This window comes from Pieris brassicae, chromosome 4, assembly GCF_905147105.1.
Source record: "Pieris brassicae chromosome 4, ilPieBrab1.1, whole genome shotgun sequence".
Taxonomy (NCBI): domain Eukaryota; kingdom Metazoa; phylum Arthropoda; class Insecta; order Lepidoptera; family Pieridae; genus Pieris; species Pieris brassicae.
In genome coordinates this window covers 1,949,763-1,968,959 of record NC_059668.1, presented here as the reverse complement: position 1 = coordinate 1,968,959, position 19,197 = coordinate 1,949,763, and the positions used below count along the sequence as shown (strand labels likewise).

General features: G+C 31.6%; 1 protein-coding gene across 7 annotated transcripts in view; it reads left to right on the top strand.

Annotated features, from left to right (window-relative positions):
* The window catches only part of LOC123708877 (modifier of mdg4-like), a 303,503-nt gene that overhangs the window by 212,551 nt on the left and 71,755 nt on the right, over positions 1–19,197 (top strand). The window contains exon 5 of one of the 7 annotated variants that reach the window (XM_045659848.1): positions 8,021–8,253. The exons of the other annotated variants lie outside the window; for them this stretch is intronic. Coding sequence (XP_045515804.1) covers positions 8,021–8,238 — 218 coding nt within the window. The 3' untranslated portion in view covers positions 8,239–8,253. Of the gene's footprint in view, positions 1–8,020; positions 8,254–19,197 lie in introns of those variants that run through there. 7 annotated transcript variants of the gene reach the window in all.

Genomic DNA, 19,197 nt, shown 5'->3' with positions numbered 1-19,197 from the left:
AATTGGTAGCCAAACGCAACTATAGTTGTTAAACGCCCAGTTTGATTGAATCTTACGAGAGTAGAACTTGGTTTCTAGTCTTGTTAGTATACGTCAGACTTCATTTGAAATTTAATATTTTGACAAATGACACGCGGTAAGTTATTTTTGTGATAATTTTGTTGGAAGACTTATATTATGAACACTTACTTAATGAACACTCACTTATTTTTGAATTAAAAGAAATATTCTCTAAATGTTTATGAATTTTTAACGTCACTCTGTTTTATACTATTCTAAATTTCAAATATTACAGTCATCCAAATATGTGTCCATCTATATCTATACTACAGTACATTTTTTTTTTAGAAAAACCAAACTTCGTAGTATCGCGACAAGGCAACGAAATGATGCAATTTCAAGGATTCAACTTTAGTCTCCAAAAACGAGATAGCAATGAATTTAAAAAGAGATGGACTTGTACAAAGACTGGATGCAGAGCTTTCATTGTAACACTTGAAAATGAAATATTAAAATGCGGAAATTACCACGCTCATTAAAAAATAAAATCTAACTTGGAATAAGAATTTATTTTCATCCAAAATTTCTTATAACATAATATCGTCGATATAAATTACGAGGGGTGTTCATTAAATATTGACATGCTCTTTGGAAAGTAAAAAAATATGTCAGAAAAAGCCCAGGCAAATATGATGCAAGCTTTATTAGCTCTTAGTGTATCAACTAAGATGATTTATGTTTCTGCATTAAACATTCAGCAATTTGAAAACTAATCAATAAATTGTCCATAGTAACATTTCTCGAGAAGTCGAAGTCTTGTTGTTGAATGCAAACGGACTATTGTCTGGTTGTTTACCATATTAGATCTCTAAATTTATGATGTTTTAGCATGCACTAAGGCACTATTTTTATTACGTATTTCGCGGGTTTCGAATAAATTGGCGAAATCCGCATCTATCTCGGAATGCAACCATTTCTTCATCAAGTGTTAGGTATTCGGATGGGGTGCATTTTGACTGATCTGGACAAAAATCTCAAATTTGTCTCGGATTGGTGCCAAAGAAGAAAATTTACAATTTCTTTTTCTCTGACATCATGGTATTATATTATCGAGTAAGAATGAAAATTAATTTTTAGACATCGTGCACCGAATTATTTCAATTCATATAGCCTTAGAGATCGTTGAGATACAATCCTGCTTAAATTAAATGTTCAAAAGTGCTTTTATCTGAGATTAAGTCGTTTTATTTTAGATTAAAAAAACGATGTGTTATCTGGCTGTGGTTTAAAGAGACATATCATTGCATTCGTATGTTTTACAACCGATACTAACATCTCATTTTAAATAAATAATTCGAAAGATTCTTAATTATTTGTCTTAAAATTTACGCAAACAACGGCGTGGCAAACCCGCTTAAGTTTTGTTTTACCAGGAACACCCACAAGTGTAGAGTTTCTAAGCCTGGAAGGCTTTAAGGCGCTGTCTTCGAATTGATGGAAATCATCAATATTCATTCATCCCATTTCAGCATTCAAATTAACAACTCGGGAGCCATAAATATTAAGATCATGACACAGTAACCGGAGTGGTATACAATTTTCAAAGAATCGAGACAAACAATTAAAGTTTTAGCTTCAGGAAAATGATCCACAATGTATGTATACAAAAGATACATTAATAAAGGATTATAGCGTCAAATGCATTATCAATTTTTATTGAACACCCTTTGTTAGATACTAAGGGTTTAACAGTTTGTTTTAGAAAATAAAGGCCATAAAATATTTAAAAAAATACAGGTTATATACATTTGTCAAATTTTTGTTCTAAATATCGTCTTAGTACATATTTGCATCACCACTGATGATATTTGTTATGTCATAATTAATAAATACTGGAATTTTGGGTTATTTTAATATTAAGAAACATTAGGGATATACATATCCCCACACTAGGGATATCGTTGTGTTGGGAGTGACTAGATATGGTACACATTTACCGATACTAAACGCTAAATAGTTTTTCTGCTCAATAAGATGTTAAATACTATGATAATCATGATAAATGTCATGTTATTGTAGTTTTGTTTCAAATACATTTTGACTCATTCCCAGACTACGCATGCATTGAGTAACTTATATGTATATATAATAATAATAGAATAGTTAATACATTTGCTCCAATAAATACAATATTCCAATACTTTTTAAAATTTCAAGGAGAACTTACGTTTGCGGAATCACGACAGGGCAACCAAATGGTCCAATATCAAGGCTACAACTTTAGCCTCAATAAACGTCTTAGCAATGAATTTAAAATGAGATGGATTTGTACAAGCACTTACCGTGGGTGCAGGGCCTTCCTGGTAACAATTGACAACACAATTATAAAATTCGGGAATCATCACAATCATTAATGTCATTTGTAAGTCATATGTTTTACCTTTATTGCCAGAAGCATTCCCTGTATCCTGATAGTAGTTAGAAGCTTTTAATCATAATTTTATGATCAGCAAATACGTACTTGCAGTGTAATTTTATTGATTAACGTCGTTTTATTGGGAAAACCAATCGGTACTCATACCATTCTACGCTTCCTCGTCGTCATACTCCTCTTCTCTCCTGCATGCCTCTGGTAATTATTAACTTTATTGTTTGTTTTATGTACTTTGTTATTTTGTTTCCATTTTTCTTTTGTAACAATCATGTCGAACTATCTTTAAAGAAATTGCTGTCAGCCGCCAAATTTACTGTTATAAATATGTATATTGTCAGTTACATCTAATTATTATTTCTGCATTAAAATGGATTTTAAATTTTAAAAATGAATAAGGAAGATGATTATGCAGGCAGTAGGTAGCCAACTCCTTCTGTAAATTTATAGTTGCTGCATATCATTGATCTGAATGAAATTGCTCTCAGCACTGCGACCGCCTTTTGAAATATAAATGTAGCAATTTGTTCTTTGAGTTTGTGTATTATTTATTCCACATTAATCCATTATTACCCCAATTACCTTACGCAGAGTTGAAAATAACTTTGTAATGTAATTTACTATTAACTTTGTCATGGAAGTGCTGGGAAGCCTTGGCACAGGTATTTTAGAACTTAAAAGCCTCCCAAATCTTACAAATTGTTATACATAAAATGAATAAATACATTTCAGAAAAACCAATATACGTGATATCGGGACGAGGTAACCAAATGATGCAATATCAAGGATACAACTTCAGTCTCCATAAACGGGATAGCAATGAATTTAAAAAGCGATGGACTTGTACAAAGACAAACCGTGGATGCAGAGCTTTCATTGTCACAATTGAAAATGAAATTTACAGATGCGGAAATCAACACACTCATTAAAAAATAGTTATTGCAGGCGTAGAATAAGAACTTGCTTTGCTTATATATATTATCTATCTAACAGGTGTTTTTAAAACTATCTAAAACTATCACAATAAAATAATGTATTTGTTAAGTCATTATAAGTAATGACTTAGTGCTTAGTGCGGACAAGCAAAAAAGCTGGAGCAGCCGCAGAGCAGGAAAATAATAAACGGCTCAAAGGGTTCTGGTGTAGAAACGTACACTTCCTTCTGGTGTAGAGATGCTAGGGCTGTAGGGTTCATGTGCACAGGCACTAATTAAAGATTTAAGTTGGCGCCTGGTAAATACTACTCGTGAACCTAGAGCTGGTGTTTTCTTAGAGGGAATACTTCCAGGCTTAAAGATACACTGCCACAGGGACCAAACTTAAAATTTGTTTTAATTTTCCTTTTATTAATTTTAATTATTTTTATTTTTGCTATGTAGGTTTAAATTGTAAATACTGTATATTGTTATGTTTAGATTTTAATAAACGAGGTTTACTTAAATTCCTTTTTTTTAATCGTTAATATATTATATATAAACGCTAGATTGCAGTTACATACATTAAATAATAACAAAAAAACTTAATAAGATTAGAGACCATAAAACCTTTTTTATAGTCAGTTATACTGAACTACAAGTTATATAGACCAAATTAAATAATGTAACAATATATATTTATATTATCTTTTATTTCATGGGGGGGGGCAAACAGACACACTACACTGACTGGTGGTCCTTCCATGGGCATTCTCAATTCCAGTGGGCTCACGTGTGCTTTGCCGGTCTTTTAAAAGTTGGTTAACGCCTAGTTTATTTTTAAGGAAATCCCATATTCGTGCAATCACAACATGGAAATAAGATGATCCAGTACCAGGGATACAACTATAGTCTCCAGAAACGTCATAGCAATGAATTTAAAAAGAGATGGACTTGTACGAGCAGCTACCGTGGATGCAGGGCATTCATAGTCACATTTGACGACACAGTTCTGAAATTCGGAAATAATCACACACATAAATAGTAAATGGCTATAATGAATATGTATGTCAGTATTAATAATAACATATTAATAATCACAAACAGCTGTTATCTGTAATTATTCACAGACATAGAGCGCCAGAGCTGCAATAAAAAGGTTTTCCTAATAGAGGACTTATACCGACTGGACCGGGGACATAGGGTATTAAAAGACGGAAATGTGTTTATTTTTCAATAAATGGCTACTAAAAAAGATATAATTTGTTACCAACAAAACCTGATTTATGATTTATGGACATTGGCCGATCCTATCACTACTCGCTGGACCGATCAATGAAAGACCCTTACAAGTCGCTCAGAGGCTTGCCGAAGCCTGGCAGAGTAAGCGTCACCACTAACACTCACTTTAGAAATAAAGATCGCTACTGAAGATGAAAATATACAGAACGGAACTTCAATGAAAATTTAAGACACCTAATACAAAACGTTATGAGAAGTAATTAAACAGCTCAATTATTTACTAATCAGTCAGATTCTTATGCATATAACCTCGCCCAATTAATCTTTTGATTTCAAAGTACAAATGTAAAATCAAAACTACCGGTAGTGGTTTGTAAATATTTATGATGTAAGCAATGAAGACGCACAGTCTATAAGTTGTATGTTTATAAAATTATAATGCAAAATACAGATTGGAAAAGGCGCAATATAAACAAGAATTTATATTTTATAAAAATGTTGTTAGTTTATTTAAAAGTTTTATAACCCCTTCATGTGTCGCTCAAGTTGATATATTAAAGGAAATTCTTAGTACTTTATTTAATTACCTAACAATAATCAACTCCGCCTATAATTATTTGACAATATTTATACATAAACTTATAACATTGCGATATTTTTAGATCAACTAACATTTGTTATCTCACGGAAAGGCAACAAGATGATTCGTTACGGAGGACATCATTACAGTTTTAGAAAGACGGATAGTAACGAATACAGGAAGAGATGGGTTTGTACCAATACCCGTGGAGGGTGTAAAGCCTCCCTTGTCACAATAGATGATGTAATCGTTAAAATCGGTAATTACCATTCACATGAATAATGCTATGAAATTATTGCAGCAAATGGAATCCGATTAGCTTTATTAATAAACATGAAGTAAAACTTATCTGAAGTTTAAAATACTACCTATTAACTTATATTACTTAGGTAAGGAAAAAGATAATTATATTTTTAACTGTGTCGCTATAGTCTGTGTTTAATATGACTCCAAGTGTATGTAGTTTGTTGCGCTCGTTCATGCTGCATACATTATTTACAGATTATTGAATACATTAAAAAAATCATTGAAGGTACATACGAAAATTTATTAGCATAGTAGGTATTAGATACACATTAAAAGTGTCTAATAGTCGAAATATATTACAGCGAGGAAATGCTGCCAGCGTTACAGGTACCGACACTACACTGCCACTGGGACCAAATTTTAAATTTGTTTTAATACTTTATATTTGATTGTTAGGTTTAGTTTTTGGAGAGCAGTGTTGGCCTAGTGGCTTCAGCATGCGACTCTCATCCCTGAAGTCGTAGGTTCGATCTCCGGCTGTGCACCAATAGACTTACGTTCTATGTGTGTATTTTACATTCGCTCGAACGGTAAACGAAAACATCGTGACTAAACCAGCTTGCCTTAGACCCAAAGTGTGTCAGGCACAGGAAGCTACTTGGCTATTAGAATTAACAAATGATCATGAAAAATATACCTGAGGCTATATTTAATGAAATTTATTTTAACAAGATCTCTGGAAACATCTAGCTAGGTACTGGATAATTTTCACTGCAACTGATATTTTTATTTTCAATTATACTTTAATATTTATATATCTTTCTATATTTACAGGAACAGTAAGTTTTGTGTTATCTCGTCAAGGCAACGTAATGGCTCGGTGTCTAGAATATGATTTCAGCCTGGATAAGTATCATAGCGTGGGAATAAAGAAAAGATGGATTTGTACTAAGACTCAGTATGGCTGCAAAGCGTACCTTATCACAATAGACGAAGATGTTGTTAAAATGGGAAACGTTCACTCACATTAATATATAACACCAAAGTTATATTTGTATGTATTATTTTAAAGGAGATACATATAAAACCTGATTGCAACCGTAGCTTGTTGGATAACGAGGCATGCGTCGCTGAGGGTTACAAAGTTAGATGAACATTCATACATTTCAATTACTGCATTTGCATTTTGATGAAAAAGATTTTTCCGCCTTTGAATAAAAAAATATATTGCTTTCTATTTTTATAATTCATTGTTTTTAAGAGCAATTTCGATGAGTGACTTGGTAGAAAGTGTGATTCCCCTTTCCTAAAAAGGTTTCGGTTATTTTATATTTTTTTTTATAATCACTCAAATTTGTTTTATCAAGTCAAGGCGACATAACATGGGCTCAGTACGAAGGATATAATTTCAGCCTTGTATACAGGCAAAGTACGGAAATGAAGATCTTTTCTTCATTTCCGTATGCATTGTCTCTGGGTGTAAAGCTTATCTCGTAACGATAGTTAAGTAGATTAATTGGTCAGACTTCTCCAAATATATAATAAAATCAAGCTTAGTAATATAATTTAACTAGATAACACCATAAATATCTTGTAGAGTCTGTGCGGAAACGGATCCGGCGTTATGTGATGTAAAATAATTCTTATTACTATTTTTTTCAAATTAAGTATCAAGATACTGTCAAACTATAATGATGTAATTATTTTCAGAACAAAAACACTACTAGAGCGACCTCAAATTCAAACAAACACTTCTCGAAGAGGATCGATTCTCTTTCCGTACAGACTAAGGAATTTATTATAATCTGTGTTCCACAGAATACTTATTTGTACCAAAAGTCACTTGTTACGTAAGGTTGTTGACCAACATAATATATAATAATCATTGTGAATAAATTAATAACACTCTGTGTGAACGATATGTTTCGCAGTTTAATTATTTCAATTAGGATTAATTTTAATAACTTAAGAATATAACTTTGTTTCTATGTGGTCATTTAACATTCGCCCGAAAGGCAAAGGAAAACTTCGTCAGGGAACTGGCTTGCTTTATACCAAGAAAGTCGACGGCGTACGTCAGGCACAGGATCCCGATCACCTACTTTTTACCTATTTGATAAATAATCATAAAATAAATATAGAAATCGGAGGTCCAGACCTAAAAAGGTTGTCGCGCCACTGTTTTATTTTAATTTTAATAAACATACCAATTTTAACCAAATTATAACCCCCTTGTTTATAACAACTGCATCTAATTGAAGCGTTTTAACTAAAGTATTCATCTGCAAGCTCTCGAAACGTCGAATTTTTAGCTAATTAAAAAAAAAGATACTAAAATTTGATTTCACGTCTAAACTAAAGATAATTTTGTGATTTTTGCTTGAATCGTTTAAAACCACATCATACAAATAACATATAATTTAATGTTATTCAATCGATTATTGTCTGAAATAAATAGAACTATTAAAATATGTTAAGTGTTTAGAATGAGCTCCAAACCATAACACATCCTCACAACATATTGACGTAATAAATTATAATAATAAAGTATATATGAATACTAGTTGTTCGATATTTGAATTTTTGTGTAATTTGATTTATTTTTAGGTCCAACATTTGTGGTGTCACGATATGGCAACGAAATGATCCTATTTGAAGGGTTTAATTTCGGTCTTGACAAATGTAACAGCAGACAATTCAAGAAGAAATGGAAATGCACAAAAAAAAGCCAAGGATGCAACGCGTATCTGGTGACAATTGACAATGAAATTATTAAAGTTGGCAACACTCACACGCACAATTATTTGGCTAGACGGAAAAATTAAATGAAGGCGGAAGCTTATAATTTAATGTTTCTATTTATGATAAACAAAACTTTTATATAAGTGTCTCGATGGCCAACAGGTCAACCATAAATTATGATAGGATACTATTAAAGGTTTTCAGACGAAATTAGCGCTAAAATGCGATAATGAATTTCAATTAAAAAATTTAAGAAGAATATAATTTTATATGTAAAGTCTTTTAATATGTCGGTAAGAAAATACTATCGTATTATACGCTTCATTCGATTATATATGGCTATATGTCAAGTGAGTTAAGTTGAGTCTATAAGTATGAAAAAATATCCAATAATTTTTTAACGGAAATCACACGTCCTAAGCCCCTTTTTCTGAAATCTGTTTAAGACTATTTTGTTACAATAAATTTATATTCCAATAATATTTTTTTTAATGTCTAATTATTAATCCAATTAAAAGTAATACGGATTTTCCACATTTACATTGTTTATAATATGTCTTTAGAACAATTTTTTAATATCACGATGTAGCAATCAAATGATTGAACACAATTTCAGCCAGAATAAAAAATACCTTGGGTGACAGGAAAAATAGGCATTGTATGCCTATGTTTAAGAAAATACTATCGTATATACGCTTCATTCGATTATATATGGCTATATGTCAAGTGAGTTAAGTTGAGTCTATAACTATGAAAAAATATACAATAATTTTTTAACGGAAATCACACGTCCTAAGCCCCTTTTTCTGAAATCTGTTTAAGACTATTTTGTTACAATAAATTTATATTCCAATAATATTTTTTTTAGTGTCTAATTATTAATCCAGTTAAAAGTAATACGGATTTTCCACATTTATATTGTTTATAATATGTCTTTAGAACAATTTTTTAATATCACGATATAGCAATCAAATGATTGAACACAATTTCAGCCAGAATAAAAAATACCTTGGGTGACAGGAAAAATAGGCATTGTATGCCTATGTTTTTTCAATTAATAGCATTTTAGAAGTTCCTTTTATGCGGTAGACATTACAGCTTTTATTTCAGTAATAATTCTTACGTTGATACTAGATTAAACGGCCTAGTCTAGCTTTCAATACAAAGTACAAGTGCAGAATCAGGAGGCCACATCAATCATATTTAAAAGAGCCTTCATATGTATTTGAGTTATGAGGAAGACACTTATCCGAGCCATTTCGTCGATTTGTTGGCCTATAGTAGACAAGTTTCCCGTGATCTTCTCTTCTGCAGTCAAAGTCCACTGTTTCGTGACTACCTCAACAAATCTAGGAAGTATCAAATATTTAATTTATTATTATTTGTTTATTATATGACTCAACTACTTTTTAATTTTAGTAACGCGAATGGTGACGTCACGATATGGCAACCAAATGCTTCAGTATGGAGGATTTAATTACAGCTTTGACAAGTGTAATAGCAAGGGCGGTAAGAAAAAATGGTGTTGCACGAGAAAATTTCAAGGATGCAAAGCGTTTGTTACTACTATAGATGATCAAATTGTCAGACTTAGAGAGACCCATAAACACTAAGTTGTATCGTTATTTTTAACGAAATTAGTTTATTACGTTACGTGGCCAATAGATGGCGTTAATTTGGATTATTGAATATAGATTAAATATGACGTAAATACTTTATACAACGAATAAGTATCGCAATATAGCGAGGAAATGCTGCCAGCGTTAAACACAGTCACAGGGACCAAACTTTTTATTCTTTTTTTGATTTTTTTTTTAATAATTTTCATTATTACTTTGTAGTTTAAGAAAATTGTAACTATTGTTTAATTAACGTATAATAGTTTTATAAACAAAAGTATCATTAAACAGGAAAGAAAAAGGGCGAAATAATATAAAACTAATGGAAAACGTTATATTAAATAAACTTAAGTATAAATTTTAAAGACAAAATTAAATTACTTACTTATAAAATTATAGTGTCCACGTCCTAGTTGGTATAGCTTTATTGAAAGGGAATTGATACTCATGAAAAGTATTTTAGTATAATGATTGAATGTGTACAGAAGAAGTTCCTTAGAATCTTATATGAAGAAGGTACAACTTCTTTTCTAACCTTCTCAAAGTTCTTAAAGGTATGCGTGACTAGAACTTCATAGGAATTTAGCATTATTCAAAATTGGTTTAAGAATAATTAATAATGAAACGGAAAGCGCGGGAGAAATTATGAAACCCCTGCTGGAAACAACCTTTCTGCTGTGTTAACTCGCACTGTCCAGCGTCATATAAGTGTCTTGTTTGTATAATGGTTTTGTAATATTTTTGATTGAAATTTTCCGTGTATAATGGGATGTACATAAATATTCTCTAGTCGCAGACTCTATTAGATTTTGTTTTTCTATATCATAACAATTCTATAATGTATTTCGTACACAAAATATCGAAATAAAAAATTATAACACAGGTTATATGTCAATTCCGTGACATTTGACTTTGACTTTTATTTTTGCACCATTTGATTTGAAAGTTACATTTCCAATTCTTGCTTTTATGTGAGTGTTATTAAAATTGTTTGTTTTGTTTTAGGACTAAGATTTGTGACATCAAAACATGGCAACACTATGATCCAGTATGAAGGCTATAATTTCAGCAATGACAAGCGTAATAGTACGGAGTTTATAAAAAAATGGGTTTGCACAAGAAAAAATTCAGGCTGCAAAGCCTTCATACGCACAATCGATAATAAAATTTATAAAATTGGGAATACGCACACACATTACAAATGGGTATAATTTATTATATAGTATTGAGGCATACTCTTGATTATTTACTAACAATTGTTTTCACAACACGATTCACATTTGTGACAGACATTTATTTATTTATTAACACTTCGTTGCTTGAACATAAATATAATGCAATTGGCGTAATTAAATGAAATGGACGGCTGGCGGCCTTATCGCTTTCGAGCGATCACTTCCGGGCTACCACAGTGAAAAACAAAACTAACGTGAGCGCAAGGAGTGCAAAGGTACATAAGACATAAAGTTATTTAAACAAAACTAATGGAACTAAACAAAGCAATAAATACTTATGTAAATAGTGATCATGACAATATTTAAGAAAAGGACACAAGAAAAAGAAAAATTGTACATGAATCACGATAATTTGAGATCAGTTAGTACGAAAGTTAGTGATACAATGTGGAGGACGGATAATGTTTGTACAGTAGAAACTTAAGGAAGATACGAGAAGGAGCTTTAAACGACAAATCGGTAAAGCGTATTTAAAATTTAAGAGACCTTTATTAGTAAGGGGTTAAATGTTTATGAATATGTATTCTGATTTTAAAGTTTTTGACAGTAGTCAAAGTACTAAGGTACGTGTACATTAAGGACGGCTTAAATCTTGCTTTGCTATATTTTACAATATATACAGTAATCTATTATAATATATAGTTAATAAATTTTAAAACTATTACTTTAGTTTTGAGTTTACCTTAAGCTTACGGTTACAATTTTTTTATACAAAAAAATATAAACGATTATGTATAATAAATCACCAGTATAATACTCGAAACAGAACAAATCTAAACGTACGACCAACCAGGCTCCAGAAGATAAACCACTCCTGATATGAAATTAAATGAATTGTACTCGTTTTTCCAAAAAACTAAGAGAAATAAGAGAATTATGACTAAAGCTGAATAAAGCTTTTTATGAAATGATCTTAATCCTAAGGATTATATAAATAATCGTAGAATGGAAAGAAGTATTATAAAGAAATAAAGAATTGACAAAATAAGTAACATTCATTTAAGAGATAAAACATGGTTTGCTGTTGTCACATATAAAACAAAACAACTAAAATGGAATTGGGCTGGACATACCATAAGAAGTGCAGATAAATGGAGCAAAATTGTATCACTATTGCAACCAAGAGGCCATAAATGAAACGGAGATAATTTAAAAGATGGGCGATGAGATCATGGAAATTGATGGAAAGACTAAGACCTGGATGAGATTAGTATACAATAAGGAAAAATGGAGGACACATAATCAGTCCTTATAAATTAAGAAAAAGTAACTATATTGTATTTTTGCTATAATGCTATAAAACAATAAATAAAATCCTCGATATTGATTTGATACTGCTCAAATCTTTATGCCTGCTTTGCCTAACAAAATGTTTGTATGTCTCAAATCTTGGGCGATTTAAAAGAGTGGCGTAGAGTTTCCAGTTCTTCTTGCCCGCTCTACGCCCTTGACTTGCGAACTGGTAGTAAATGTAAATTTAGAATCATTTTTTGTTAACGTTCTTGTATATAAGTTTACTTGGTTACCTATATCAATAAAGTTATTTTTAGTTTAAGTTTGAGTTTAAATTCTCAACCCTGAAATCCAATAAAAACTAAATCAAAAACCTAATACACAAGGTAACTATCATATGCTTGGGAATGCTTTAGTATTCCTTATTATTTCCTGTAAATATATAATAAATTAGTACAAGCATTTCATAACTTTCTCTCATATAGCTATAGTTGTTACCATGGTAATACTTAACCCCACGAACAACGTTATATATCATATTAAATATAATGTTTTAGGCAAACCAAAAGAGGTGATATCACGATATGGCAACAAAATGCTGGTTTATGAGGGGCATAATTTCACACTTTCGAACCGAAATCCAGGGCTTCGGAAACGGTGGATTTGCACTTACAGACGTTTGAATTGTAGAGCTCATATACTTATTATAGATAGTGAAATTGTTAAAATTGATAACCATCACAATCATTAGCGATCTAGGATACGAATAATATTATGTGAATATTTCGTTCAAGTAGATGGACAACTAGAAGTCCTTTAGACTTTAAACTTATTGTGAAATTATTGTCAAAATTTTAATGTATCTTGAAATAATAAATCAATGTAAATTTTTAGAGGTTGGCAAATATAGAAACAATTATTACAAGAACATCTAGCCAGGACACAACGCAAAAGAAAATTTGAAATCAAACTTTCCATCAACAAAATAAATCAAAAATATATTTATTACGAACAACCGTAGCTTAAGACACATTTTTGTCAAGAACATGAGACAAACATGCAGGAAGCACACCTGAGGTTAGATGATGCCGCCGCGAAGAGTTACACTTCTAAAAAGTCAAGTTTACGGGATTGGTACGAAATACCTCAATGGGTAGCTGGCAGATGCTGGTGCGGCAGAAAGTCCTTTAAAAAGACTCAGTTGTGGACGGACCTGGAACTTACTTCGTGAGCCTCTGTCCTGCCCCTCAGGTGATTGACTACCTCACGATGGCCCAAGCGGAGGTCAGAGACTCCGCGGGAAATCATTCCGGCCGAGTTACGCTCGCTAAAACAGCCCGAGCTGAACTGTAAAGGCCCTTAAGGCCAACAGCGAGATTCCATTCAAAAAAACTGATTTGGAACACATGGTGTGTTGCCGATCCTTTTTTTTACTTAGCTGGATACGTTCCTAGAAAGATAAGATCTAAAAGATAATTTAATGGTCAGCAAAAAATAAAATCTTTGAAACTTAGTAACTTCCAATAAGCTTGGAAGTAGCAACAGATAATGCGCATAGTATGAGTTGTATAAAGTAAGTGAAAAATTCATTTGCTGTACTATGTATAAACCATGTAAGCATAGTAATTATATAATATAGTATGTAATGAAAATAAATGTTGACAATCTAAATATTTTTTAATATCTAGAGAACGACAGGCAAGACCCTAGTTTGAACTCAACATTGAACTAGGGGATAGCGAACTTTATTGGAAGGTTCGAAAAACTGTGTAGGGCTGTAACACTACTGAAATTTACTAACATTTTTCATATAAATGTTAACTCCTATTAATATTATTATTGACTTTTTAGATGTACTTTATTTTTTATCGCCAAGAGGATATGATGTTGCTGTGTACGATGGTTATAAATTCGGTTTGGTCAAAAGAGGGACGTCTGGAACCAAGAAGAGATGGGTTTGCACAAGTCACAGTCGTAAGGGATGTAAGGCCTTTTTTATCACTGTTTGCGATAAATTTGCAAAATTTGGAAATTCCCACAATCATTAGCATTTCAAAAGACAACAAAGGTAAACATATTACTTTAAATTAGACTGATAATATAAATATTGTGTGTGAATAATGTGAGCCTTCCCAACTATTTTCTATTCGCTTTCAATGCGTTCGCACCTACTAAATAGGGGGGCCAAAGCGGGGATTTCGGGATTTACCACAGCGTGGCAGATTAATATACAGGGGGACACCATGGAACATACGCTGTAACATGTACTATGTACGCTGGTTAAGTACGTGCACCAAATATGAGCATTTCTTGTTTTGGGATTTTTTTCTCATTTTCAACCCTTACGTACGACCACCCCCATCATGCAAACAATTAGATTAACATAAGTACATTATTAAAAATACGTATGTAATACGTATACGTGTAATATATAGACGTATTATTAACCGGTTCATAATATTTTAGGTCTAAGATCTAAGATTGTTCTGTAAAAACATGTATTCACCTATTCGTTAAAGCGATTCTGCGTATAGCAGCTTATTGACTTGTTATGACCACTTTGTCAATGACCAATTTACTATTTTCAGTAAGCACCAAGTTCTAATTAATTGTTTATTTGATGATTAATGATGGTAGGTGGGTCCTAGTTTTAATTATTGGCTAAGTAATATTAGGTAAGTGATATTTAGGTAGAATGAAAATCTAAGATTTTTTCTGTAAAAAAATGTATTCATGTATTCTAATATACTCGTATAATCTTAAAATGGACCCTGCTTACAGCAGGATATTTACTTTTTATTACCAATGTTTCCTCTTTAATTAGCTGTCCTAGGTTTAGTTCTTGGCGAAATAATAACACGTAATCTGATAGTAGCTGCTGAAAAATGACCAAAGGAAATGTGTTATAAGCTCTTGGCTTACTTTCGTGTGTACAAGCCAAAATAATTATTATTTCGTCACGAATCGAAACATGTCTGGTTTGTTATGTAGACATACCCTTTTATTTGTTGTGTAAATTAAGATTATATAAAAAAAATAAAGAAGCCGTTTTATTTCTTTCAAAATTAAACTAATTACACTATTTTTTTCGTATTGTTATATTTTTTTCCTAACTATTTGATTTAGAAAACCTTTCTTTGAGTTTTGACCTGCATTCTGGACTCTTGTGTCTATATTTATTACACTGAAAACATCTAGGACCTTGTTGAACTTCGTTTTCACATTCTTGGTTTGAGAACCATGAGCAAATATAAAAGCAGAGTTACTGTTTTCAGATTTTACTAATTATTAATTAATAAGACCACTTTCGCAGTTGAAGACCTCCTCCAAGAATCACTGTTTTGGGAAAGTTGCAGCCAGCTGCCTTTAGTAAAAATAAAAAATTAAATATGTTTATTTTGGATTATAAGATACAGGTATCACTTATTCCACGTCATTAAAGCAAAGAAGACAGAGAGACACACCCTTCGTTTAAAACTCAAACGAAATAACATTGGAAAACAAATATCGTAAATTTATTAGAAGTAGCCTGTCTAGCACTAGTCCTAAGCAGTTTTATCTAGATAAGATAAACGTTAACTTTATAGTAAGTCTTTTAGACAACTTTTCTTTAATACATTTCTTACATTTATTAAAAGGATTTTATTAAATAAATTACTAACTTTAGATACTCTAGTACGCGGAAATTGCTGCCGCGTTTGTTCCGAGTATTAACATTATGCCGCCCATCTCAGGATCTTTCTTCCTCTGTTTAGTTTTCCAATAGGGCCTCACCAGGTCACCCTTACGATCCATCGATAACCAATTCAATAATTTTGTTTTTTAAAGGTCCACAATTCGTAGTATCCAATAGGGGTAATAAGATGTTAAGATTAAATGGATTCAACTACACATTTCGAAAAAAAGAAAGTACAATTATGAAGAAAAGATGGCATTGCTGTCATTGGTCGTCTGGCTGCAGGGCGTTTATAGTGACCATTGATTATGAAGTAGTTAAGATAGGCAACATTCATAATCATACGTCGAAGATGTAATTTAGGCTTATATATACGTTTATGTACCATCTAAAGTAGTCGGCGTGAGTATGTATGAAAATTGTATGGTGCAATTCACAGTAAAGACTTACAGCTTAAATATAGCACCTGTATGTCAGAAACATATTGGATTTTAACATATGGTAATCAAAGTTTCCGTTTCTGAACCCCATGTTAATAATTTGACATACGAGATTCATTGTTTGCGCTAATATTATTGAGAGATTATCGCAATAGTCATAATTATTGAAAAAGTCACTGTGTAGTAATTATTAATAATAGTTATACGAGTGTATTAAACGTAATTCAGTTCTTTAATGTTTAAACTTCGTTAGAATGTGATAAGATAATTCTAGTTAAGTATTAAAAATATTAAGTTCCTTTATAAAAATATAATAATAAACGTTAATTTATATATATAATCTTAGTTTATTAGGTACAAGAGGAAATTGAATATTTTTTCGATAAAATCGTCGTTACGAATATTTTCTTATATAGTTCTACTTCCAAATACTTAACACTGCCATTTTAGAAGGTGTTTTCTTATTAATTGCTTGTGTTTGTTTATTTCCTGTGTATTTTTTTTATTTTGCATTCTTGATGATTTAGGATCTCCAAAGACAAGATTTTTAAATAAGTTAATTAAAAAACACAAAATAATTATTTATAATATATACTTGTCAATTCTAGCTTATTACAAATATTGAATCGATTAAAATTTTCAGTGACATTTTACGAAACGAAGTTCGGCACCCGCGGCCTTCTATACAAAGGTATAAGATACAAAACGAGCAGTTCGACTGGACAAAAAGAAATTTGGCGATGTTCTCGTAATAATCGAGGTTGCAAACACAGGATATGGGTAATAGAGGCTCGAGTAATCAAAGAAATAAATTATCATAATCATTAAATATATAAGATTTTTATTCGATTTACCCAGGTATAGTTTTACGCTTGGAGTCTGAACGAAACTAACCTTATGACGCACCACACTCTAGTTAAATTACTTTATTATTAATAATGGAGAGGGATCTCTTATATTACAATTAACAATACTTTGAAAACTCCAGATTTAAAAAAAAATTATCTCTCTGTTCGCTTAAAGGCCTTGACAGCTCATCTCGGGCTGTTTTAGCGTGAGCTCGACGGGTCTTTTCTCCCGCGACTAGCGCAAGGTTGTCGCTCGGACTTCGGACTCGGACCTCGGCTTGGGCCGTCACGTGGTGGTTCAAGAAAATATCAAAATCCAAACACTATATGTCTTTGACGTCCTCTTGTTATCCCGTTTACACATGCACAGCGCCATTTGTTGAGTAATATGAAAGGAATATATGAAAATTACTTAGAATTCTCAGAAGTTCGATAACGGTCTTAATCTTAATATGAAAAATTTCTTTCAGCAATATTTGTCAAAAATAAAAAAGGCAATACTGTTTTATTTTACGACGGTGCAAGATACAATAAAGAGGTTAGTAGAGGGAACAAATTTTTTTGGAGATGTACAAAAAGAAATTTTGGATGCAAATGTCGATTATGGACAGTTGATAATAAGGTTGTTAGAATAATTAATGAGCATACACATCCGAAGAATGCTTTGGTAAACGTTAGCTATTTACTTTAATAAATGGGTATTGAATATTTAAATAAAATTATAGTGTAAATTGTAAATTATTAAGTTGAATGTATAAACTATTCCAGTAGTCGTCTATCTTCTTAATCTATAAGGAAACATATGTATTTTAATATTTAATAAAAAATTACCACACATAATGTTTTATTTATTATTATTTTAACAAACTTAGATATATTCATTGAAAACAAAATACATTATTTATTTGTAATCATTACAATCAAATATATTGTATTTAACCTACATAGGTATAATAAAAAAAATTATGTAAATAATTATAAGTTTTTACTAATAATACATAGCTTCAATCCGTTTAAAAAGTGTTTTCTTAATAAAAAGAAAATTAAAACAAATTTAAAAAGTTTGGGCCCTGTGACTGTGTACCTTTAACGCTGGCAGCATTTCCTAGCTGTATTGCGATGCTTATACGTTGAGCGAGAACAGCACCAGCTCTGAGGTCACTGGGACTATCAACCAGGCGCCAACTTAAACCTTTCATTGTCGCCTGTTCACTTCAACCCCCCGGCGCAAGAGTCTCTACTCCAAACGGAACAGAATCGAAGTTGGAGGACGAGCATATATTTGAGCCTATAGAGTTTATTTTTAATAATATATGCGAGAAAATTTAGCATATATATGAAACGTAAGAAATCTGGTGATACTTTTAATGTTCGCTCCTGAACTCGACTTATACACATATAACAATTGTCCTACGTTTATAATTTTTTTATTTATTTTAGTTATGAGGTTCACGACTTCTCGCTTCGGACAACCCGTTCTAGAGATGGGTAAATATAGATATAACAAAAACAATTCCAGCAGAGGATCGAAAGTTCTATGGAGCTGTAGTAGGAAAAATTATTGTAGAGCGAACATAACAACATATGATAATGTTATTATTAAGAAGAATTTGGCTCACAATCATTGAGTAAAAATATGTTTTGTCACGTTTTTTTTTATTTTCATAAGAAAAGGACATATAGATTTTGCGTTTATTTAAACGGGTTTTATTTTATAAAATCATATGAATTAAAATATATATGTTACAATATTTAAAGTTTTTTATTTCATCTTTATTGAGAGCTCGTAAAATTTCCAAGTACCAAGCAACTCCATCGCAACGCAGCCTCCGTTTTCCTAACATTCTCTTGTTTATCAAAAGGGATATTTGTGGGAAATATTTGTTGATACTTGCTATGAATGTACGACTCGTTTTTATAACGTTTCGTATGAGTTGTCAACTGACTCGTGTACCTGAATGCTCTTTTCTTTATTGCCGTAGACTCAAATA